At 41.2% G+C, this 24,907-nt stretch overlaps 5 protein-coding genes across 13 annotated transcripts in view; 3 read left to right on the forward strand and 2 right to left on the reverse strand.

Annotated features, from left to right (window-relative positions):
• dnm3a (dynamin 3a) overlaps positions 1-3,182 on the forward strand; it is a 30,306-nt gene extending 27,124 nt beyond the window's left edge. For all 6 annotated transcript variants that reach the window (XM_077584051.1, XM_077584053.1, XM_077584050.1 and 3 more), the window contains one exon: positions 1,569-3,182. In XM_077584051.1, the coding sequence (XP_077440177.1) occupies positions 1,569-1,602 (34 nt within the window). In that variant the 3' untranslated portion in view covers positions 1,603-3,182. The remainder of the gene's footprint in view (positions 1-1,568) is intronic.
• On the reverse strand, positions 2,827-6,391 carry pigc (phosphatidylinositol glycan anchor biosynthesis, class C). The gene is made up of 3 exons (XM_077584065.1): positions 6,299-6,391; positions 4,232-4,463; positions 2,827-3,883 (listed from the first exon to the last, which is right to left on the reverse strand). The coding sequence occupies exons 2-3, from the start codon at positions 4,457-4,459 to the stop codon at positions 3,224-3,226; spliced, it is 888 nt and encodes a 295-aa protein (XP_077440191.1). The 5' UTR covers positions 4,460-4,463; positions 6,299-6,391; the 3' UTR covers positions 2,827-3,223.
• LOC144062562 (uncharacterized) lies at positions 6,356-9,261 on the forward strand. 4 transcript variants are annotated; one of them, XM_077584058.1, is made up of 4 exons: positions 6,951-7,063; positions 7,577-7,897; positions 7,970-8,195; positions 8,283-9,261. In XM_077584058.1, the coding sequence occupies exons 1-4, from the start codon at positions 6,953-6,955 to the stop codon at positions 8,855-8,857; spliced, it is 1,233 nt and encodes a 410-aa protein (XP_077440184.1). In that variant the 5' UTR covers positions 6,951-6,952; the 3' UTR covers positions 8,858-9,261. The 4 variants fall into 4 exon arrangements, with proteins under 4 accessions (XP_077440186.1, XP_077440187.1, XP_077440184.1 ...); XM_077584060.1 differs by lacking the exon at positions 6,951-7,063 and adding an exon at positions 6,356-6,756 and having other exon boundaries at positions 7,970-9,261; XM_077584061.1 differs by lacking the exon at positions 6,951-7,063 and adding an exon at positions 6,836-6,924 and having other exon boundaries at positions 7,970-9,261.
• A 126-nt stretch (positions 9,262-9,387) lies between these two features.
• On the reverse strand, positions 9,388-11,956 carry tmed5 (transmembrane p24 trafficking protein 5). Its single transcript, XM_077584066.1, has 4 exons — positions 11,678-11,956; positions 11,104-11,201; positions 10,767-10,947; positions 9,388-9,756 (listed from the first exon to the last, which is right to left on the reverse strand). The coding sequence occupies exons 1-4, from the start codon at positions 11,864-11,866 to the stop codon at positions 9,538-9,540; spliced, it is 687 nt and encodes a 228-aa protein (XP_077440192.1). The 5' UTR covers positions 11,867-11,956; the 3' UTR covers positions 9,388-9,537.
• Positions 11,957-13,351: 1,395 nt separating this feature from the next.
• suco (SUN domain containing ossification factor) overlaps positions 13,352-24,907 on the forward strand; it is a 32,953-nt gene continuing 21,397 nt past the window's right edge. Inside the window, 1 exon segment of the mRNA XM_077584413.1 lies at positions 13,352-13,612. Coding sequence (XP_077440539.1) covers positions 13,560-13,612 — 53 coding nt within the window. The 5' untranslated portion in view covers positions 13,352-13,559.

Raw genomic sequence — 24,907 nt, forward strand, 5'->3', positions numbered from 1 at the left:
TAGTAATGCTATGCAGCTGGCATGTGGCTTCATCAGGAGAGAAGCTGAAAAAAAATATATACTAGTTTGATGCTGTACAAGGTGCATTCATGGACCACCAACAAAATAGGACATTTAAAACTAGCACGCTAAACTCTTACTTACATCTTTTGTATGTTGTGTCATCATCCACAGGTTTAAAAAAATAAAATCATTATTTAGACAAAGTAAGGAGTCTGAAGTACAGCGATCTGTTTTGAAATGTAGGGAGTGAAATTAAAAATTGGTCAGAAGATAAAATATTTAAGTACAGAAACCTGAAAAATGTACTTGAGCAGTTACCCCCCACATAATTCCACATCAGGGTGGGTTACGTGGGAAACAAACTGGAATGAAAATGTGCAACAGTTTGGCAAATACACGCTCCTGAAATGCATGCGTGGGGGATCAAACTCTCACCCTCCCAACGTTATCTACCAAAAATCAATCATTTTCTTCTCTTCACCTCCTCCTTATCATCAATAACTCAGCTTGCTTCTTCATTACGCGTTCGAATGATGAATCTGACTGATGGTTTTAGACGGTCGTGTCCTCCTTAAAGACAAGTCTTTTCCAAGCTTTATCAGCTCCAATACCCCCAAATGTGATTCCTCCCTGGGGCCCGAATGTACTAAAAATGCATCATTATTGCCACAGCATCAATGGAGTAGAGATGATAAATAACACCACAGATGTCAATTTAGTACAACAAACACAATAAAAACAGACCCAGGAACCATTTTAGGTTCCGAAAAGGCTGCTTGACCCTCCTGTTATTTTATGGGTCGTTTTAAAGTTAGTAGTTACTCATAAATCACATTTTAATGGAAAAAATATCTGCCTCAAATAAAAACCAAATATCAAAATTTATAGAAACATGGTCTACGTATATAGAATTTTTTATCCTAATTCTGGTTACTTAATTCTGTCTGTTAGCGAGAGCCACCACATCGTGTTAACTTACATTGATGTTTCTGCATTTGGCAATTTATTATTATATTATATTATTAGTATGGGATTTTTTTTAATGGGCTTTAGGTGAACTGATGAATACACACGCTCGCACGCGCACACACATATTCATACCCACATACAAAAAAAAAATAAAAATAAAAAAAAAAATAAAAAAAAATATATATATGCATAAAAAATTAATAAAATAAAAATAAAAAAAATAGTATTTTTTTAATAAAAACAAAAAAGGAGAGCAATGATGATGTCAAATCGAATGAACAATACTGAGCTTTCCTGAAAAGAGAAAAAAAAAAAGTTAGGGTTAGCGAGATGCACAAAGAAGGGTGAAAAAGTGGGGAAAATTAGCAGAGCTTTTATAACTGGCTGCCAATTTACAGGTACCTCTTACAATGTGAATATAAGAGGAGGGTTCAAATATACTTACTCAAGAAAGCTGTTGATGCATGCTAACTATTGCTCTCTGTACCCTTAAGAAGACTTTATTTTTTTGCTGCTATTTATAACCCACTGCCACTGTTGGAATTTACTAGACACAACTAACACTGGTCTGATCTTTCCCCCCCCCCACCCCCCAGGAGGCCTGCTCCAGCAGCCCCAAACGCCAAATAGGAGAACCCTCCCCAATCCCACCTAACCTGGGTGACCCCCATCCAGCTGTGCTATGTGCGATCCGGCCCGAGAGCCGCCGTCTGCCGCCTGCGCACAACCGCAAGTCGTGAGCCTGTTTTGTACATTCACTAGCCTTGGCTGCTGATTTTTATTTTTTATTTTTCTTCAAGTGCCTCAACATTGTGTAAATAACAGCTACTCTCTATAAACAGGAGAGAAAGAAACACAACAGTATTTTATAACCCTTTCTTTTTTAATAAAGAGCTGTTTTATTTTTCAGTAGCATTTGTCTTGAATTTGGAATATCTGAAAGATATGTGCACTGATGGATGGCTTTTTATCTTGGAAATAATTACAAAACAAACCTTGTAATTGTTCACTTTTATTATTGTAAGATTAGAGAAAGTATTATTTATACAAATGTTTTTTTTTTTTAATAACATAAGATTTCATACGCAAACGGGTTTGTACCGTAGCGATATAGCGCCAATTTCTACCTGTAGTCAATCACTAATCTAAAGTGAGACACTAAAGACCGTAATATATTCTTAATTATAGCAAGTATTTGTATAAAAACACTTTTGGCCATATACACAACAACAACCAACCAATGAAAAAACAAGTTCTGCGGTAACTGAGTGTGGCTTCTTGCGGCCCTACTTCGAAAAGAAACTTCCAACTACGCAAGGAATGTGCTGCCCTCTAGGGGTCAAAAGAAGAGGTGCAGTAAAGATACAAAATCAGTGAGCAAGCTACAATAACACGGATTTAAAAATATATATATACTTCATTTTCATACACAATAGTGTAGTTAAATACATTATATTGAGCATTATTAGAAATTCTTCATTTCCCCCATATTTTATGTTAGCCTTATTTCAAAATGGAATTAAAATAATTTCCCTCAAAATTCTATACCAACACATGTTTTTGTTTTGTTTTTAGAAATTTTCTGACGTTTCAATAAATGAGCTGTATAGAATTTCGAGGAGAGGTGGAAAAAATAAAGCGGTAACATGACATAGGTGGATAAAGTGCTGTGAAGATCAAGTTAGTGCATAGAATCAACATTTCAATCATAGTAACATGAGAACAATACTTGAAATATTAAAATAGCAACTTCATCTCTAAAAACATTGTCTCTCTCTGAATTAAACCAACTAATGAGATGCAACCAAAAAAGCCTTTACAAACAAAAAAATTCTCAAGGACTCACAGCCGAAATTGGAACAGGAAGTAGGGTTATTTTTATTCAAATTAGCCATTTTAGGTGAATTCCATGATGAAACATTAAAGTCTATGCAGTGATTTTCAAATGTTCACAGGCTCTCTAGTGGTTAGTGAAAGAATTATTGCCTAGATGTTTTTTTCCTATTAATGATCGAACTGTGCATAATGTTATGATAACGTTAAAATATACTTTTTAAGAATAAAACCTTTATTTTTTATGAACACTTGGACCTACAATGATACTGTTTTTTAATGTTGGTCATGATGGTGGTACTTGGACAGTATATATTTGTAGCGGCTGATTTAAAAACAAAATTTTTTTTTTACATTGGATCTCAAACGATCATGTACCTAACAAAGTGCCCAGTCCGTGTCTGCTTCATCCAGGCCTTCATCGGAGGAAGCGGCTGAGGTCCTCACGGATCTCCGCCTCGTCCCAAGGCCCGTGGATGTTGTCCTTGTGCCTCTGCAGCCGGACCAGCAGCCAGGGGCAGAGCAGAATCACACTGGCCAGGGCCAGCGCCAGGATAGCCGCCCCGCCGGGCCAGCGCGACGCCAGGCCACCCACGCCCATCGCGCACACTCCGGCGCACACGGCGGCGAAGTGGCGCGGGGCCCCGTCCTTCACTCGCCTCAGCAGACAGGGCCACAGGGCGAAGACCATAAGGGCGCAGCTGAGCATGGTGAAGGTATGCAGGGCGCCCGGGAGGCGGGAAGCCAGACACACGGACGCGAACAGGGCCGCGTTGAGGGACAGGCTGCCCGGGGGCGAGGGATGGGCATAAGGGAAGGACACCAGGTGAGCCAGCAGCATGACGGCCGACATGGCGTACACCGTGTCCGTGCTCACGGACTCTGTGAGAGTTTTTAGCACGGGTGAGAAGCCAAAGATGAAGGTTAGGAAAATGGTGCCGCTCTGTAAGTCGGCCAAACGGGTCCGAGGTTGGAGAAGGTTGGGTTCCGCCTGAGATGCCAGGGCTTGGTATAGTCCGTAGCATGGCAGGGAGCTCGCCAGGCTGATAACTAGGAGGGTCTCTGGGGACAGGAGGCCCTAAAAAGATAGCAGAAGACAATAAGGACGGATGGAGAAGAAAGTAGTAGATAAATGGAGGAATAGATAGCTCTTAGTCACCTGACCCAATAAATTCTGGAGTAAAATATATAATTCAACTCGTGGATTTTTTTAGGCCAGTGTCGATTCCGATATTTGAAGAATAAAATTCCAAAGACTGATAAATTGTCCAATTAATTACAAAAACATAAAATGAATAACAAGTTGTTCCCTTTACACAACAATAATAGATATGAATTACAGGCAGAACATTTCCCCATTTTACAATATTTGTACCATTTCGGCCCCGAGTAAAATATCCGTCAAAGATTTCCCTCGACGCTTTACCTGCTCCATGTAGAGCCAGAGTGTGATAAAAATAGCCACGCAGGAGAGCTGCTGCCCCACCAGGCCTGCCTCTCGCACCACAGCCCAGAAGCGGTACTGGCGGAGGCCCTCGTTCCTGCGCAGCTCCTCCAGGAAGCGCCGGTCCACGTAGTTGTCCGGGTACGGCTGGCGCTCCCACAGCACCTTCCTCCAGGCCACGGGCGCATTGAGGCCGTCATCCGGCCCCATCGCCCTAAACGTGCAGAATTAGCTTGGGAGGAGACTCCATTTTGTGCAAATGATCGGCTCATCAGCAAGCTTGGCAGAAGCCTGATAAAAGATCCTGATTATTTGATTCAGATGTGTTGGAGGAGGGAGACATGGATAAAAGGTTAGATAGGGGCTCTCGAGGGCCAGATTTCGAGACCCCTGATTTATATATTTAAAAAAAATGATTTTGGTTATTTGTAATACAGACTCATTTATTGTTTGCAAAAAAATGCATGGAGGGGAGGACCTTGAAAATAATAATTGCATATTCAATCGCGGTATATGGGGTCGCAGTTAGATTATTAAGCACTAAGTGACTGTTGTGACTGGTAACCAAGTTTTTTTAGTTAACTAAAACTAACGAATAAACTTAAAATTTAAAAAAAACAATTTTAACAAAATAAAATAAAATAAAAACGATTTTTGTTTTTTTACGAAAACAAACTACATTGCAAAACTAACTAAAACTAACTATAATTATGGCAAAAATGTCCTTCGTTTTAGTATTTGGTAAGCCTTTGGGGATGATTTTAAGTAGATTATTTTTTATATTAACCGGAATAAGGACATTTGAAAGTGTGTCACACAAAAGTGACGTCATCTAGCAGCAGCCAATAGAAAAGCACTTTCAGGTGACAAAAACACACATTTAATTTTTTGTCTCGGTGTCTAAAGTCAAATCAGACTAAACCTCACCTTTTTCAGGTCAGTCAGGATCACCAAAATTATTTAATTTGGTTAAATCCCACAATAATGAGAGGGATAATTTCTTAGATCATTTTCTATGATTTTCTGCGAGGTCAATAGTTTACGTACTTTTCCTTAGTATTGATGACCATTTCCTTTTCCTTAGTATTGATGACCATTTCCTTTTGAAGTGCATGAGTTGGGTCAAACGTTTTGGGTAACCTTCCCCAAAGCTTCTGACAGTACTCTGCTGGAAGCCTGGCCCATTCATCCTGACAGAACTGGTGTAACTGAGTCAGGTTTGTTGGTTGCCTTGCTCGCATACGCCTTTTCAGATCTGCCCACAGATTTTCGCTGAGATTCAGATCAGGGCTTTGTGATGGCTATTTCAAGACATTGACTTTGTTATCCTCAAGCCACTTAAAAAAAACACATTCAGGACACTGAGGTTGAGGTTTAAACTTGCATATAATTGTTTGAACAGATGAACGTGGCAAGTTCAAGCATCTGGAAATGGCACCCAAGGATGAGCCAGACTTGTGGAACTCCACGATTTCTTTATCTGATTTCCTGGACAATTTATTTTGATTTCCCCGTGATTTTAAACAAGGTTAGCAGAGTGTTCCGGTTGTGTCGTCTATTAACTCGCATGTTGACATTTAACCCATGAGGAGATTTCAAAGCCTTGACCTCATAATTTGGGCTTCCCCTTATTCTTTAAAGACATAGTACTATTGTTTATGTAAACTTTTGACCTCAAAGAAAATCATAAAATTCACTAAGAAATTATCTCATTGTTGTGGTATTTAACCAAATTAAATCATTTTGGTGAGCCTGACTGACCTGAAAAAGGCAAGGTTAAGTCTGATTTGATTTCAGACAGTGAGACAAAAAAATTAAATGTGTGTTTTTAAACTTCTGGCTTCAACTGTATATAAATTAGTTGAATTGATGTAGACCGAAATCAAAAGCTGCAACAGTGATTCTAACAACGCATTTATCCGTCGCTTAAACGAGAGATTTGAGTGTCAATGCGCCTGCCCGACTTAAATCGCCAACAGCAACTTCCAAGTTTGACACATCGGCTTGAAAAACATGCCATTACGGTACATTTAGAAGCTCAAACCTTACCCGTGGAGAATGTTGATCTTGTCAGCGGATGTTATACTGGCGACGTGTCAGCGTCCCGGAAGTGGAAGCGCGTATACCGAGTGAGTAGCGACCCCAACTGTTGGAGTGCGGAAACGCAATACTGGTTGGCCATCAACAAACCTTTTCTCAATTTGTCCATTATTTCCTCTTAAAATGAGTTTTGAGTGACACATGCGAATAACTTAAAATGCAATAAAATATATATATTTTTGAACCATGCAATATTCCTTTGACCGCTACGTCCGGTGGTGGCGCTGCAGACATGTTAAGGAAAGGACGTTAACAGGAAGCGGTGGATTTAAAATAACAATAATAATGATAATAAGCAATCTCTGAACCATTACTATTAATTTACCTTGTGACGACATTTTTTTTTGCATGGTGTGCAACAATCCTTGGCGTTTACTACTGAAATCTCTATTTAAAACGATGTGATGGTAAGCTTTGTCGTATAAAAATGATCGTTTTTCAAGTGTTTGTGCTTACATCGTGCATGCGCTATTTAATTTTAATTATTAAACAGACGTTGATGGTAAATGTCAAATGGTACTTCATTTATATAGCGCTTTTTTCACCTTACAAGACCCTCAAAGCGCTTTGATACGGTTAGGCAGTTTCCTACACGCGATTTGAATGAAAATGTGTGTTGTAATTGTGCTTAAATACTCATATTCTTTGTGTATTTTGACGCAGTTGGTTTTGTGGCTCTTTTGTGTTGCTATTTTGTTAGCTTGCACTGAACATGTGAGTGAATGCTCAAACGTGGATATTTGTGCGTTCATTTTTAGTTTATTCGAAAATTATAATCCATTTGTTTTCAAGGTTCTCGTCCGGTTAAACCGTTTACGTGATACTTGGTGAAAAGTACAGGGTGTCTATTAAGTCACTTTAGATTTTTAGGAATGATTCATGTTTATTTAAGTTTATCACATTGGAATTGTGTTTGGTGTATCTTTTTTTGGGTGGAAAAAGCTACTTGTCAAGTGAAACTTAAAAAAAGAAAATGTCTGCTCCTCAAAAGAAGGCACAGTGTGTATCATGGTTTATTGAGACAACATCCAATGTGCAGACTCAGTAAAAGTGCAGATGAAACCATCATGTCGTCCAGTTTGTGCATGGTACAGGAAATTTATGGAAAATATCGATCGTGTAAGACAATTAATTTAACATTAGTCTTTCACCGACAGGATACATGAAACACACAATTTCAATGGGTTAACAAACTAATTTTGCAGCTTTTATTTTATTTCTATATAGATGTCTGGAAAAACCTTGACGGTGCAGGATGACAATGATGATAATGTTAGATGGACGTGCTCTAAACACCAGACGATTTGGATGAAGACCGAGCTGCAGGATCTGGGGTTGTGGCCCGGATGCCGCCCGGCGCGCAAAGCGGCCAATGCCATCTCCCTGTGGCGTTTCCCACCACAGCCGGAGCTCCTCGTCTCCGAGCTGCCGTCCCCAAACGTCTTCCAGCTCCATCCTTTCTTCATTTGGAAGCCTGAGCATGAGATCATGGCCAGGTTGAAGAGGACAAACCCGCTTCCGTGTCTCCACGGCTGTCCCCGGGCACGAGTGCGTGTGCTTCGATGTTGTACGTGTTGCGCAGGTTTGAATTTTTTTCTCAACACGCGTTTGTTAAACCAGGTGGTGTCTGATGGTGTGGAACGGCCGCTAGCAATCGTCGGCACCGGAGGGCAGTACTACATCCTGTCTTCACAACTCCGCTGTGACGTGTGCCACAAATGCTGGTTCGCAGACAGTCCGCGGTGGCTAAAGAAACTACCCAAACGTTTCACCGACATCCTGCCGGCTTTCTTCACGGCCAAAAAAGCCATATGCAAGACGGTTCTGGACGAGCTGCGGTGCACGGGCAAGTCGCCGTCGGACATGGCGGGCCAGGTGAACAAGATGCTGCGCCTCAGGTACGAGCGTGCTCGTTTGGCTTATCTCCACACAGTGGAGGACGCACGGGAGGCCGGCGAATACGGGCAAGCGGCGTTCAGGAGAGACGAAGCCCCGCGTTCGTTCGGCGAATACGGAAAGCCTGACGGTTGGTGTGGCGTGTCTGTGACTGAGCGATACCTGACGGACTGCTTCCTTGACGAGTACACACGGATGGAAACAGAAAGCGTTCCGGTAGTGAAGATGGAGCCGGAGAACTTTCCGGTAGTGAAGATGGAGCCGGAGAGCGTTCCAGTAGTGAAGATGGAGCCGTCCAACACTCGAATGGTGGAGATGGAGCCAACAAGTGTTCGGGTGGTGAAGAGGTCCAGCGTTCGAGTGGTGAAAGTGAAGGTGAACCTGGACGGCGTTTTACCGGTGAAGACTGGGCCGGCCGCAATCATTACGCCGGTGAAGACGGGTTCGGGGCCAGCTGTTGTTAATTCACCCGCGACGCCTCAGCGTCCCCTTCCCTTGTCGAGAGACTCCGTTTTTAAAGTCATAGCAGAGGTCTTGAACAAACAGCAATCACACGCGGCACAAAAGAAACAGCCTTGGTTGCTGGGTGGTCACATGATGAACCTGCCGTAGCGGAATGCACAGCACCGGGGGTGGGGGGGGATAAAAATATGTTCCTTTTCAGTACAATCAGTTCACATCAAATACAAAAAAGCAACATATAAAAAGTTTTAAAATGATTACTGCTCTGACATCAACTTGAAGGACCACTCAGCAGTACAACGGTTTAGTCAAAAACATTTTTTTTTTAATTTACACATTTACAAGTAAATGAATAAATATCTCGACCTCTGAACTCGACAAGTTCTGCTCAGTAATCACTAAATATAAATCTTCATTTTTGATTGTAACCGTCAAGAGATCAAAACTCACTTGGTGGTGGATTATACACTATGCAAATCAGTTAACGCAATGCTGAATTAGTGGAGACTGGAAATAAACATGACATTTGTGAAATAAAATATTTCTAAAAAGAAGATGTGTTGACATTTATTTAGCTAAAATTTGACCGCTAAATAAAACATTTAGTTCCACACAAAGCGTTGACATGACGACAATGTTAGGCTAAGACTCCCAACGATGAAAGCCTAAAGAGTGCAATCAGTGATTAAAAACTTACAGCAACGATGTTAACAAAAAAAGAAACAGAACTTCAATATCCAGTGGTCTGAAGAGCAGGAAAAAAACCCAAGGCTCATTTGTTGTGTTTCTGAAATGTCCCAAACAGTGTTTTTGTCCTCCTTTGCAGTTTGTTACGTGCGAATCTTCTTCTTGTCTTCGAAGAGCGAGCGGACCAAGTAGACTTGCACGCCCGACACCAGCATCATGATCGCCAGGTTGACCAGCGACCAAAAGTTGACCCGGTCATAGTTGCTCTCCTGCAGGTTGCGGTCGCGGGCCTCGAAGGCGCGCAGCACCGTCTGGATCTGCATGCTCTTGCCCAACCGCGACTTCACACTGTTGATGGTGTCCTGATGGAAAGAGAGGGCGGAGTCAAAATAACAAGATGTGAACAGGATGTATCGGGTAACAATGGGGATCGATCCAAGTAAATGGAGTCGGGGGTCATCGGTGAATAAAGTGTGCGAGAATGCTTGAACCTGAGGATTTGGATGCAAGTTAAATTGTGACATAAATGCGTAATACTAAAAAAAAAAAAAAAAAAAGGCCAGCTGGAAGATGCATTTCCCGACACCCAGCTAGCGACGCCTCTGTGCCCTTTGACACAATTCAGCAGGGTGGAGCTCGCTGTCGTGTCTCAAAACAATTGGCCTGGTCCCAGTGAGCCAATAGGTGAGAGTTCACAACATCAGCCTGACATCCATTTTGCCGGCTGGGTCGCTTTGCACCCAATGTGACAAATACACCACTGGACAAAGTCTAATCCAGATTTGTATCTGTTTGTGCCTTTTACCAGTGGCAAGCTTTGCAATTTTTTTTTTAAATTATAGAAACCATTTATACTATACAAAAACACAATATAGGAAAACACAACTGTGCCAAGCACCTCATGTGGCGCAGATGAGTCGAAAATGACTAGCAAATTTTGATCTGACCAACCAATCAGATGACAGAAAACTGCTGACATCATCAGGGACTAACACTAGCTATGTGAGGATCAATTTGAAATCTGATTGGTTAATTTTTTTTTATTTATTTATTTTTTTTTTTTAAAAGTCCAGCACTTTGCTGTCATGAAAATATTCGTTGTTGATATAGCTGTTGTTGTGCTCATTGTTCTCTTGTCCCCCCCTTTGTCACTTACCCTGTTTTTCCTTCTCAACCCAACCCAAAGGCCCTAATGAATGAATATCTTATTGGGAGTTTTGAGCAAAACTAATGAAATAAACCAAAAACAAAAATTGAAAGAACATTTTTGTTAACTCTCCCAGTGACTAACTGAAAATCGAACTCGCTCTAAAAACGAATTAAAACGTCACTCAAATCCCAAACTGTTGTAACCCTTTTGTCTAAATCTCACCATGATGTCCTCCAACTTCACGTCCAACATGTCGGTGCCGTGCACGTACCCCTTCCAGTCGTCGGGCTCCTCGTCGCCGTCCATGTTGTCCAGGATGAGCTCGAAGAAGACGAGCTTGTCCGAGACGCTGCTGAAGGTGTTGTCGAAGCAGAACATGTAGTCCCCGTCCTCCGTCTCCACACTGTGGGACGGAATATTTGTCTTTAAAAATTGTTTGCATACAAATAGTTTGCTCTCTGTAAAGATATGTGTATATATGAAATTGATAATCATTTAATTGCCACCACACCGAGTTATGATATGAAAAAGAAAGCCGAATGTGTGTGCTTGAACTTACGTGTGCATCCCATCTGACTTGTGATGGTCGCTGTAGAGAATCTGGCCAGACGGAGAAGAGATGTAGAAATCCACATCCAAGCCTGCGCCGTCTAATACCTATGGTTGACATTCAGTAGAAAATTGGGAACGCGCTTAAAACATTTCAGCATATTTTTCTTACCGCCGGACTTACTTCCCTCTTTTTATACTTTTTTCTGCCTTCATTCCTTACCTCCTCAGATCTTCTGCTCCTTCCTTACATCCTTCCTTCTGTGGCTTAAATTTAGAAATTGCCATTTTGAACCTCTACATCTTTTAACAATCCTGGTGACATTTGACCTCCCTAGTGCTTTCTCTTTGTTGTAACACACCAAACAGCCTAAAATGGGACACACAATACGACCTAATAAAAATAAAATGTTAAAAAATAATAAAAAAAAGTGCATAACTACTTTTGCGAAAAGATTATGGCTCCCAAAAAAACACTGTCATGTACACACCACATGTCACGTCGTAAGACTAGTAACACCTTGATTTCTATTACCAGATTGCATTTGCAATCCAATTGAATACAGCGATTTGTTATTCCCAACCTGATATTCTATTTCCAGCGAGGCGTCTTTCTTCATAGTCTGGTAGAAACATTCCTTGCGACCGGCGGGCAGAGTGAACGTGAAGTCGCTGTCCAGAGACTGCGAGAAGGCGGCCAGTGCCGAGAACCTCTCGGAAACCACGACGAGTAACACCGACACGACCCAAGCAAACGGCCGCACCGTGGCCATCGTCGCCAAAGAACGGAAAAAAGTCTGTCTGGTGTTTGCCCCGGAGAGAAAAAAAAAAAAAAACAGCTCCAGCGAGTTGAGTCCCGGGCACGCGCGACAGCTCAGGACCCCGCCTGATTAAAATGTTGTTATTTATTTGAAATAAACAAATGCAGCGTGTACAAGTTTGGATTCATTGTGTTTGAATAACAATATTATAGTGGTAATTCGGGATATTTTCAGTAAAGGTCATTATTTAGACGTCTCTTTCGAAATGCATTCTGGGAAGTGTTTTTTAATATGTAGATTGCTGAAAAGCGAGTGTATTTCTCAAAACGCTACGTAATGTAAGATGAATCCTCTTAATATATAAATGAGTCGGCATCTAAAAAAACAATTGTCTTTTTTCCCATTTTTAAATAAGGTTACCAATTCGTACACTTGTTTCAAACTGGATTCTGGGAAAAGCTGTTTTTAAATGTAGGCAACTTGCATTAAAAAAAAAGACTACATGAAAGGAAATTTGACTCTTTGATATGTGTTTATTTATAAAAAATAAACACCTATTTCTGATACAAGTAAATTATTACTTGGGGGGAATATTACATAATCCAGAAAGGGGAGAGAAAAAAGATAATAAAAACATTTTAATGTATTTCAGTACACCACTGAGTTTTTATAAAAAATCAAAGGCTATTCCAGATATCTATTTTAAACTGTATTCTGGGAAGCAATGCTTTTGCAGGGAAATGTCATGATTTTCGCTTTTTGATTTTTAAATATATAGTTTACAAGCAATAATTCAGTCACCTAGCACAAACTGCATTTTAGTAAATGTTATTTTTTTAAGTTATGTGGGTGAAAGCAATATCATAGGGAAATTATTTGATATATGCATTATCCAAATAATTAATTTAAAATGCAATAATTTAATTAAATGTTGAAATATTTTAATCAAATTGGTCATTTGCATATATTAAATGTAGCATTGTAATTATTATTGTAATTATTTTTGAAATTATAATAATAACATACATATATATATATATGTATATGTTATTGTATGCATATTGTATTGTATTGAATACATATTGTATACAATACTTGGACGCGAGGTGAAAAACATGGCACTTTGGAAATTAAACGTCAGTGTCTCGATGGTTTTTTTTTTTTTAATTCAATTTGTTGTCTTTACTTTTTAGTGGAGAAATTAACAGATAAATCACCAAATTGCACAATATTCACACACAGTGAGGCAACTTTAGACATACAAAAACACTTTCCATTTGCAACGTTTGCAGGTTGCATCTTTGTTGCAACATCGACTAATCAATTTGCTATCATCAAGGTAAAAAGATGACGCGTCCTGTTCCACAGTGTCCAACTTAGTCCAGTGGGCGGTGCTGTTTCCACAGTTGTTGCATACTTGCCGCCGATTGGCTGGCGAATCAGTATTCCTTTCACGATTGGTCATTTACCTCCTAAGGGTGGAGTTGAAATCGGCGAGCTAGCCGTCAGCAGCAGTCTGTCTGAAACGCACAATGGGATTTAGCTCACGTTAATGATAAAACACTCGAGCCGCGAGAAGACAGCTGCTTGGCCATTTCGAAACTTTAAACACGACTAACGATTTCTTCGTCTCGTTTGTTTAATTCTGTTGAGAGATTCGAAAGAAGCTCCAAAGAGCGAGGATGTTGGTCCCCGTGGGAAGATAATGAAGAGGCTGCGTGTTCTGGTGGTGTGCCTCATTGTAGCTCTCCTGTGCTGGTAAGACACATTTCCGCATCCATTAGTTCAAGGAAGGAGGGGAAATTGACATTGTATCAGGCTTTATTTACCGGTGGTTTGGGGGCTTCAGATCTTGGCTTGTTCGTACTTGTACGTTGTACATCTGTCACCAACGTACATGGCTAACGTTATCTGCAAATTCAAGAGTGACGCAAATCCAATGTAAATGTATGTATTTGTAGTAGTCTATGTCTTTAATCGATACAGTGGCATGAGAACGTTTGTATTTTTATTTTATTATTGTATATTTTGTATTGGTTTTTTTAGGTTAGCTTGGCAGCCGTCGTTTGATCGTGGCCAAGCTAGCTTGGGTCACCTGTACGGTGGCTGATAATTGCCAATTTTAGATAAACGATTAGGATAAAAATGCGGATTTTCGATTCCTCCAGCCCAGATTTTTTTTTTTTTTGAAAAATCGAGACTCTACAACTAAAATGTTCATCCACTCGCGCCATTTCACCCAGTGAATTGGCAGATTTTTTTTTTTTACACTTATTTTTTTATAATTACTGTTGTTCAATATTTGTTCTTTGCTGTCAAACGTGTGCGCCATACTTCAGCCCACTTATCAGTAATATGATGCAAATGAGTGGGATGAATATTTACTTTGCAAGTCACTTTTCTAGTGAGTACCCCTTAACTTGTGCCCCTAAATTTTCAGGTTAGGTTTTAGTTAGGCTGGAGCCCTGCTCCTGCCTAAAAATATTTATACTGTAATTGCATATATTAATCTTAGAGTTAGGTTGTAGCATCCAAGGTCGTGTACATCCTTTTGGAGATACGCTCTCTTCTTTTATGTAATAATTGAATGTTCAACATAACTAACAACTACCTTGATACCTCATGTTATCAGAGTGCTTGACTTTACTGAAATAAAATAACGTTTGCAATATTTTTGGCAATTTGCAAAAAGTCATAAATTATGTTTTAAGTGAAAAACAACTGCAAGGAGGTCAGGGTTGACTATACATTAAATATAAATGGCACGGGAAGACGGGGGAGTGTGCATAAGTAGGATGAACCCACTGTAAATTATGTATCTTCGTTGTGAAGCTTAACATTCATATTAAGTAATTTGAAAGCTCTTAACTTGTCTGTAGCGGTGAATGTCAGTGTGCTTGTTTGTCTTTATGATTGGTTACCGTCCAGACCTGAACGAGGAAAAAGAAAATGGAGAAATGATGGCGGATATTTATGGCTTGGTTTCTTTTTCGATTCTTTTCTTAGTGATTTGAATTCTGGTAATCTCCGACTGCGTTGCATGACAGATCCAACCTGTTATTGTTTTCTGGAATCTACACGCTTTGTTCGTACCTGTATAATTCGTAGGTGAGCTTCCAAATAATTATTTTCCGTCATAGCAGCAGAAGACAATGGCACATCTTTTGTTTGTTACCTCCACCCTTTTTTCCATTTAAGGAGACATATTACATAATTTTCCCACATTTTCTAACTTTTTAAGACCGGTTTGTAGGTGGAGCTTTCTTTTTCTTCTTCTTCCTTTTCACACTTACCAGCTAATGAGCATGCGGCGTCACGTAAATGACATTACAGATGCAAAACCTCACCGTTGTCGGCCTTTCACTCCCCCGTGCCGACGTTCACACATCCATGAGGATCCAGCGTGATGTTGGCGTCATTCTCGCTTTACTAATTCGGTGTACGAAATGAATGTGTGCTGCCTGGTTGGAATTGATCGATTAGTATGCCTGCTCAGGCCTGTGGTTGCACCGTCACATGTGAAGATGACCTCAAACAGATATTTACTGGAACTTTGTTCATTTTTGAACATTTCATTGGTATTTTCAAACTACAGTCGTAGGAAAAAAATGTGTTGGTGCTTTTTGAGGAGCTGGAATTGATAGAGGGAGTTTTTATATATTTAATTGATACCTGCCATTTTGTCCTACCTGCTACCAAGGCTGCTAATTACATCGTCACATTCTGTTAATTCCATTGCTGCATCACAGTTATTTAGATCACAGTTATTATGCAACACTATTAACCCATAATAGCCGCAACTGACTTGACTGTCTGGAGAATATGTATTTTGTGCCCAGGTCATTATGTATAATGTGATGTGCCAGGCGGTTATTAACCTCACTGCTCATTTAGGGGAAAGTTGTCAGCAAGAATTGTTTTTTTAGCGATAGTAAGGGCTACAAGTGTAGATTGAAATTGTTTATGTGGTAAGTCAGTTGTTTCTTGTTAACTGGAAAAATAAACAAACTCTGAATATCGACCAATGGTCTAACCTCCTCATAAATCCCATTTTAATGGAAAAAAATATCTGCCTCAAATAAAAACCAAATATGAAAATTTATAGAAACATGGTCTACGTATATAGAATTTTTTAACCTAATTCTGGTTACTTAATTCTGTCTGTTAGCGAGAGCCACTACATCGTGATAACTTACATTGATGTTTCTGCATTTGGCAATTTATTATTATATTATATTATTAGTATGGGATTTTTTTTAATGGGCTTTAGGTGAACTGATGAATGCACGCACGCACATGCACATGCTCACCCACATACAAAAAAAAAAAAAATATATATATATATATATATATATATATATATATATATATATATATATATATATATATATATATTTAAAAGAGAAAGAAAAAAAAAACATTTTTTTTTTTAAATTTATTTATTTTTTAAAAAAGGAGAGCAATGATGATGTCAAATCGAATGAACAATACTGAGCTCTCCTGGAAGAAAAAAAAAAGGGAAAAGTTGTGCGGGTCTATAACTTAGCACACCTACGATAAACAGTGGTTCACTGTAATGGTACAATAATTAGGTTCTTAAAAACCTTTATTGACTGTACAGGTATTTTTTTTTTTGCGAAATTTGTAAAAAAAAAAAAAAAAAAAACTCAAAGAATTTTTATTAGCGTCTTTTTTTTTTTTTTTTTTTGCACGGCGATGAAAACAGGCTCATCCAAACAACCACGCCGTCCGTCAACATTGTAGAAAGTGTAGGTGTTACCCAAGAAGCTCGTCTGGCATGTCGAGGAAGCCCTCAGCGACACCTTTTAATTAGACACTGAAAGTGAACGGCGGTGAAAGAAGAGAAGTCTCGCTGAGCTTTATCTGTGCATGCTGTGCATAGAGTTGGGAGGGGGGGGGGCGGGGGGGGGGGGGGTTACAGTGGTAACACAGCCTGCCTACTATTAGTTGGGGGAAAAAAATGTTAGCTCACAGGAAACATCCATTTTGTTTGCTTGTTGATGCATGCTTGTGCATCCCCCCCCCCCCCCCACACCGACTACTTTTTACTCAAGTTAGACATACTGTATGGGACATGCCGTATTGGATATCTGTCCGATATTAGCTAAAATAATCAGTATTGGATTATATCGGTATGCATTCCCGCTCTTCTAGTTTATGTAACCCAAATGTTTGGAATAAATGGGTCACATTTTTATGTGCCTACTGTTTCTGACGATTGTAGTCTCTCCTAACATTTCATACAAAAAAAATAAAAATAAAAACATGTATCGTTCCTCCTGGTATCAGATTGATATCAGTATCAGACAGTATTCTAGGCTGCAATGTCTGTATCGTATCCAAAGTGGAAAAAGTTGCATCGCGTGTATTCTTTGTTTACACAGATGACGTTAAAACCCTGCGTACTAGCGAATTTTTGGTAATCTAATTTCTGGAGTTAATGTAATTAACTGTAGCTGCGACAAGCACCTTGTCTTTTTTTGCCTTCACATTTGATCAGTTATCTGTACGTCGCCAGCCGGCCAGATCCAGTTCTGTGTGCGCGGAGGCTGAGCTGGACTGGCACTCGATTGTTCCTGCCCACTGGCCATGGAGACCATTAAGCTCTCTAGGCTGCCGATAGGAAAATAAACCTTCCTGTTTAGCTTCTAGTTTTTTTTTTTTTTTTTTTAAATCATGTTTGTGTAACATTTTCCGAGATCCACGGGCATCAAACAACTTGTGTAACCAAGTTTTATTTGCCCATTGTTGGTGAACAAACAAACTTTTACAGTGCGAGCTTGCCAAGCAACTTCATTTTCGGGATCTCGCAATTTGCATGGGAGTTTTTTTTTTTTTTTTTTAAATGATAAAAGGTGCAGGGACTGTTTGCAGAGAAAATGATCTGGAGGATTAAGAAGTGGAGGTTGCATTTGCGTCACAGCACCAACTTAATTTATTTTGTGAGAAGGAAGGTTCTTGTGCTGATGTATTATGATGGCCCCTTTCTTTTAAAAGGGACATTTTGTTCATTGGGCAAAGTTGTCAATGGAGGTGCAGAGGATACATGACATGAGTTCTGTTAGCCTAAACAACAGAAATGGATAGTGGGCTCCAATTCTTGATTCTTGGGGGTATTTTGTCAAAATTGTTATCATGAAGAAATTGCAATATGCCTTCTTTGCTTCACTTTCCAGAACATGCTCGGCTTCCCCTCCCCCTCGCTCACTCTTGGCTCTTCATTATTTACCTTTGGCTGCAAGCAAAGCTGCCTCTTTTTTTTTTTTTTTTTTTTTTGCGAGGGGCACGAGCGCCTTTCCACACCCCCAGCTGAGGGTCATTATCACAAAGAGGCCCTGTCCATAACGCTGCATTGGGAACATTGCGTTCCCAAGCTTGCATGGAGGACGTATAGTCTGGAGGTCCCGCCAACAATGTTCATAAGATCCTATTTCAGAGAATAAATGTGTTTCAGCAGATATTCCCGCTGTGTCTCTATACCAAAGAGCAAATGTGTTCGAACTCTGTTGTTAACCAAAAGGGCAGCACCCACCTAGGTCATATCATCCATCCCTCACTTGAATTAAAGTGTGATCTGGGCGCTAAATCTTTAGATATGATCTTCTTGCGTTATGACATAATGCACCTATTGGTTAACCCTGGAGAACCCACGGGGTCAAATTTGGCCCCTACAAATTCTGCTACTCAAATAACAAAGACCTATTTTTTTTTTTACAAATTTAACTTCAAAAGTCCAGAGTGCCACTTCTGACCCCTGCATGGGGCCATCTAGTTGATGAATATTGCACTTACATGAGCCAGAGTTGTGGTGACAAGATGGATGGCAACATGCTGTTTTGTTGAGCTGGAAATCAATCTAAACAAATTAGGGAATAAAGGGTTAAAATTGAAAAAAAAAACATATTTTGGTGTTCAGTGAACTTATAGCAGTCATTGAATGTATAATTCATAATTTTCCAAAGAAGAAAAGGGTTCTTTGGTTCTCCAGGGTTAATTTCACATGACAAATTGTAATGAACAAAATTAATTTTAGTAATATTCTCAATATATTAGTATGCTAACACAAACGGGTACATGATGTACAGCGGTAAAAGTTTAATGAGGTTTTTATGCCCCAGCCCCTCCTTGAGGGCAATCCCATGACATGTCCACGACCCCCCCCCCCCCGCTCTTCCCATCACGTTGCATTAAATCACATGACCACCTCCTTGATTTTCCCCAATCAGAAGCTCCCGAACCTTGTTTGGGGATTTTGACGTTTTTGTATACAGGCTTGTGTCAATAATTCCTCGAGAACTAGCAGTGTTTCTATGTACAGCATTTTGGCACACTGAGAGGTGTTTGCGTGTTCCTGTTTACACACTCGGAGAAAGACTGCAGTGTGGATTTTTTTTTTTTTTTTTTTTGCAAGCTTCGCATCGCAGCCTTGGTGCAGTTCTATATAAAGGTCCTTGTCAATCCGGAGGCCTAACAGGTTTTTATACTAGTGTGTAGTATGAAAGTCAGCAATGGTGCTGGATGGACCTCGTGCCAGTTACTTGATAAGCAAAGCGGGTTTTTTTTTTTGATAAGGATTAAAAAAAAAGCCACTGAGGAGATTGTTGTGATTCGGATTGATGGAATTTCAAGGTTTGTGTAGTCATTCCTGAAATGCATGTTGTGTCATTTAGATGGATCAACTGTGTGTAGTCATTTATGGAGGCAATTTTTCTGCTCGCAAAATGATCGGCAATTGTAAATGTTAAACCTGTTCAATATTTATTTAATTTTGGCATTTTTTCCCCAATCTATCCCTTTTATAGGCTTTGCAAGATAATTTGGGTTGGAAAGGAGCCGCCCTTTTTTGGGGTTATTTTCACTCGGGCTCACGATTTTGTTCCATGTGCAAAATTAAAGCCTAGTTTGTTTCACTTTTGAGGTTTCACGTCAAGTCACGTTTTAATGCACACTAATTGTGGCTGATTAGTCACAAACAGTATATTTGATACAGTATGTTCTTCCACACAAAGACGCGCAGAGACTTGCCAAGGGGGTGTATAATGTCACAACCTTGTGGTCGATCAATTGACCGAAGAAGCAACAAGTGTGTCATCCAAATTAACAACCTGCCAAAATATAAACATAAACAATGTCTTGTTGGTGATTTCATTGAAGGCGTAGTTGCAAATCCTGAGTGTCAAAATTGGACCTACGTCATTCTTAAGAGTAGGCGGTTATTATGATTTGTCTTTCGTGGGATCCGGCAAGTCAGCACACATGAAAGCTCTTCCGGGAATGAGGCTTTCATGCAAAGGAAAACTTGGCCAATTGATTAGGTACGCCCAGGTTTCTCGCCACTCCGCTCGCCCAGGGCGGCGGCCATCTTGGCCAATTAATTAGGTACGCCAAGGACTCTCTCCCCCTCGCCCACCCGGGTCGGTGGCCATCTTGGCCAATTGATTAGGTACGCCCAGGATTCTCGCCACTCCGCTCGCCTAGGGCGGCGGCCATCTTGGCCAATTAATTAGGTAAGCCAAGGACTCTCTCCCCCTCGCCCACCCGGGTCGGTGGCCATCTTGGCCAATTGATTAGGTACGCCCAGGATTCTCGCCATTCCGCTCACCCAGGGCGGCGGCCATCTTGGCCAATTAATTAGGTACGCCAAGGACTCTCTTGCCCTCGCCCACCCGGGGCGGCGCCAATTAATTAGGTGCGCCAAGGACTCTCTCCCCCTCGCCCAAGCGGGTCAGTGGCCATCTTGGCCAATTGATTAGGTACGCCCAGGATTCTCGCCACTCCGCTCGCCCAGGGCGGCGGCCATCTTGGCCAATTAATTAGGTACGCCAAGGACTCTCTCCCCCTCGCCCACCCGGGTCGGTGGCCATCTTGGCCAATTGATTAGGTACGTCCAGGATTCTCGCCACTCCGCTCACCCAGGGCGGCGGCCATCTTGGCCAATTAATTAGGTACGCCAAGGACTCTCTTCCCCTCGCCCACCCGGGGCGGCGCCAATTAATTAGGTACGCCAAGGACTCTCTCCCCCTCGCCCAAGCGGGTCAGTGGCCATCTTGGCCAATTGATTAGGTACGCCCAGGTTTCTCGCCACTCCGCTCGCCCAGGGCGGCGGCCATCTTGGCCAATTAATTAGGTACGCCAAGGACTCTCTCCCCCTCGCCCAACCGGGTCGGCGGCCATCTTGGCCAATTGATTAGGTACGCCCAGGATTCTCGCCACTCCGCTCGCTACTACTAAAAGTCCTACTACTACTACTATTGCTAAAAGTACTACATACATGCGTCTTTCCACCTTGCAAGAGTCAGCAGTCCCATTCAAAATTTCCGCGGGAATTTTTCTAGTTTCCTTTAGTCTTCAGACCCTTTAGCCCCCCCCACACCCCCAATCAGTATCTTGGAAGACATCAATCCTGACAGGTGTTTTCCGCAATTTGTCACAAGTTTGTTTCCCAGCTCCGCCTCTGTCGTGCCTGCCCTGAGGATACACCAGTGGAGGGGGATTATGGAGTGATCAGCTGGCTTTACAGCAAGCTGCTGTTTCACACGAGTCCGTGCTTCAGTGTCGAAGAACAATTTGAGTGTGCATGCATGCAAACTTAAATCCACATTCCGTCATCTCTGGTAAAAAATGACTGGCCTACTTCTGCTCAAGCAATTATTGGCACATCTCCTTGACCCACAATCTACTTCTGCCAACGTTTGTAGTGGATTTTAAGTCCCTTAGTCATTCAAATGTTTTGCTTGAATTTAAATGTACCGTATTCTTACTGGGAATTTAGGAATGGCTCGTTCATTTGACCGGTTTAGCCATCCTGTTAAATTGTGTGTCAGATTGACCAGTTCGGAAGCATAGTAAAAAAAAAAAAAAAAGGATTAAATGTATTCTGCTGGCCTTATTTTCCCTTTATTTCCTGTTAAAAAAAAAAAAAAAAAAGCACTTTAATTCTCAATTTTTAGGATGAACTCGAATTGCACCATAATATTTACAGATGAATGTACTTGTGATTTGGCCTTCTCTAAATATTTTAATGCACATGTCTAACTGTTCAATGTCCACTTGGAGTTTGGAACCCTGAATCTCAGAACTCTGAAGCAGACTTGCTAACCACAATTTTACAGTGTTGCCACCCTCAGCCGTTATAATTCTTTACGGAAGGTCCAGCATTTTGCAAGTTTTCATGTTGCCATGTTGTGTTGTTGGTGTAGGAACATGAGATGAGACTAGACCCAGCATTTAGTGCTGCTGGTTAGCATCAGTAACAGCACTGTCTGAGGGAGTTTAATGAGCAGCTGATCCGAGCTCAAGGCCAGGAGAGAGAGAGGATGAGGAGAGTGGAGGCGGCGTGGCGTGTGTCGGCGGAAACGACTCCCGACTCACTCGGCAGCTCTGCCTTTCATTCCAGTGTGAGCTACAGCAAGCCGGCAGTGTCATCTTCTGACTCAGCCCAGCTCCTTTCCCCGCCAGGCCCAGGGGCAACACTTGTCCTGAGTCAGCATTATCGGACCGCACGGAATGCGCGGCAGTCATAAAACATTTCACAAGGAGAGGGAGAGCAAGAGGGCAGGTGGCCCAAGGCTTTATGAAGCCGGATTCGCTCACGTGTGCTGTCATGCTTGACACCTCGGAACACTTGTAATCGCCACGCCAACGTCCCAGCCGAGAAGGGATCAAGGCTCTGATGGCATGCCATGCCATGCGGCTGTCGGGACTATTTGACCCAGCGGATGTGATCTTCAGCCTGTTGTTTTCTTTTTGCTCAGTCAGCTCCTGCAGTACAGGACTGACATATTGATGGGCTTATCCACTAATTCGGTCCCAACACCAACAGGAATTAAAGCTCCCTGCGATGCTCGGCCCACATTAGATGGCTTAGGAAATAAAGCTGGGCAATTTAGTGCCGTTCATCTGTCTTGTATACTCTTAGCTTCTGATTGGGGCTTATTTGGGCAAATTCTCTAGTAGGAGTTCGCCGAAGCATGAGCCCTGGAATTGCCCCAAAATGAGAAACTTCTTAGACAATTTTGGGATGAGTCTTTGGGATTTTGTGTTGATGGGTGAAATGGCTGTCGATGCGTTATTGTGTGGGTTTTGGGAACCCGGACCCTTTAAAATACAAACCTTTTCACTAGGATACATCCAACTGCAATAATTGCGGAGCTTCTGGTTATATTTAGGCTCCCCGGAAGGTGATTTAATTGGTCGAAATCAAGAATAACATTGATTCCAAGAGGATCTGTCAGAGGGTTTGGTTTCTTGGAAGTCCTTCGAAGGACTTAGCGACGTGCTAATACTGAAAACAAAGCTATCATCAAAGCTAAGTTGTTCTCTCAACTGTGGGCCTTTGATTGGCATGGGTACAACATGACCGCAACATTTTGAGCAGGTTTATCGGTTAGGTTAAAGACCTTTTAGTAGGACCTGGAATACGGAACCCCGGTTATTCCTCGTCCTGTCCAATTAGAAACCCCCTTTTAAACAATCTGATAAAATGCAATTTAGAGTCTTCAATTTCCATAGCATGCATGCTTTTGGAAGGGAGGAAGCAAGGGTATCTGGGGGGGGGGGGACCAACATAAAAGCCCGGAACCTTAGAACTGTGAGCCACACGTGCTAAGCTGTTAATCGCTTAACCAATAGGCTGCCTTAATTGACCTTCATTTTTCAAATGTCATAGTACAAGGTTTACTTCTTTGTGTCAAAAATTGCAGGGCAAAAGAAAAAAATTGCTAGTTTGAAGTAGGGTAGTAAAAAGTGACTAAGGAGGAAAAGTGTGTTTGCAGTTGCTGACTTGTTAGTTTTGCCTAAGGCTCTTCTTTGCTTGTTTGCGTGGAGCAAACGAGCGTGCACTTAAGCACTACCACTCCTCTATGGTGCCGATATGTTCCTTGGCCATTTGTAGGATGTGATTTTCCTCCTCCCGCTTGTTGCAAAACCATTGGTGCCCAAAAGTAGGTCACGCTACGCCCCTCAAGAGGAGCCCCCACCGTTTTCATCTGTTTTCTTTTCATTCACAAGGAATGCTGTAATCCAGGCTTTTTGCCTGTTTATGATGCAGGATGAGGGCAGACGTGGTACCTTTTGCCCCTTTCGTCTGTCTGGCGTAGAAGACGAGAATACGGCCCCATCGCTCAGTTTAATCTGTTTGTAACTGGATTTTATGAACGACGATCCCCGGCTTTTTAACGAGTCAATTTACAGTAGCCAAGAGAACATTGTGCGTCGTGGCCAACAGGATTGTTTACTCAAGGTGTTTGCTTAAAAAAACAAATATGGTGCAATGCAATTTGAGGCACTCAAGTATTTAAACGATTATCCTTATCAGCAAGATTGATGGCCACTTCTGGAATAAATGTGTGTCAATGTTGTTTAACCCTGGAGAACCCAAGAACCCTTTTCTTCTTTGGAAAATTATGAATTATACATTAAATGACTGCTATAAATTCACTGAACACCAAAATATGTTTTTTCAATTTTAACCCTTGTTTTTTGAACTAGCTCAGAGTTGCTAATTTATCAAAATATATATATAAAACATACTCCTAGGCATTCTTCAACATGATATGAAATAGATTAACAAAAAAAAAAACAATTTTACCATCTGATGGTTTGCTGAGAAGATGGTTTTGTTTGGATTGATTTCCAGCTCAACAAAACAGCATGTTGCCAGCAGCCATCTTGTCACCACCACTCTGGCTCATGTAAGTGCAATATTCATCCACTAGATGGCCCCATGCAGGGGTCAGAAGTGGCACTCTGGACTTTTGAAGTTAAATTTGTAAAAAAAAAAGAAAGAAAAAAGGTCTTTGTTATTTGAGTAGCAGAATTTATAGGGGCCAAATTTGACCCCGTGGGTTCTCCAGGGTTAAAATATGATTCTGTATCATTTGAATGTGAGGTACTGGATAGGTAAACGCACACAGCTCCACTTTCTGATTGCCATAAAAAAAAGGTCATTTTTATGTAAATGTGCTTGAAGTTGCATTAAAATATAAGCTTTGCTTTGTCGAAGGTGTGTGTTCAGTTTTCAATTTGAAATGA

The sequence above is a fragment of the Vanacampus margaritifer genome, chromosome 13 (assembly GCF_051991255.1).
Source record: "Vanacampus margaritifer isolate UIUO_Vmar chromosome 13, RoL_Vmar_1.0, whole genome shotgun sequence".
Classification (NCBI taxonomy): Eukaryota; Metazoa; Chordata; class Actinopteri; order Syngnathiformes; family Syngnathidae; genus Vanacampus; species Vanacampus margaritifer.

Coding starts and splice junctions, on each gene's coding strand:
- pigc (XM_077584065.1), bottom strand. CDS start 4,459: ATGGGGCCGGATGACGGCCTCAATGCGCCCGTGGCCTGGAGGAAGGTG. Junction 3,884..4,231: donor TCTGGCTCTACATGGAGCAG/GTAAAGCGTCGA, acceptor CTATCTTTTTAG/GGCCTCCTGTCCCCAGAGAC.
- LOC144062562 (XM_077584057.1), top strand. CDS start 6,959: ATGTGTGTTGTAATTGTGCTTAAATACTCATATTCTTTGTGTATTTTG. Junction 7,064..7,576: donor TGTTAGCTTGCACTGAACAT/GTGAGTGAATGC, acceptor ATTTCTATATAG/ATGTCTGGAAAAACCTTGAC. Junction 7,898..7,969: donor ACGGCTGTCCCCGGGCACGA/GTGCGTGTGCTT, acceptor TTGTTAAACCAG/GTGGTGTCTGATGGTGTGGA.
- tmed5 (XM_077584066.1), bottom strand. CDS start 11,866: ATGGCCACGGTGCGGCCGTTTGCTTGGGTCGTGTCGGTGTTACTCGTC. Junction 11,202..11,677: donor CGCTGGAAATAGAATATCAG/GTTGGGAATAAC, acceptor TGTCAACCATAG/GTATTAGACGGCGCAGGCTT. Junction 10,948..11,103: donor AAGTCAGATGGGATGCACAC/GTAAGTTCAAGC, acceptor TCCGTCCCACAG/TGTGGAGACGGAGGACGGGG.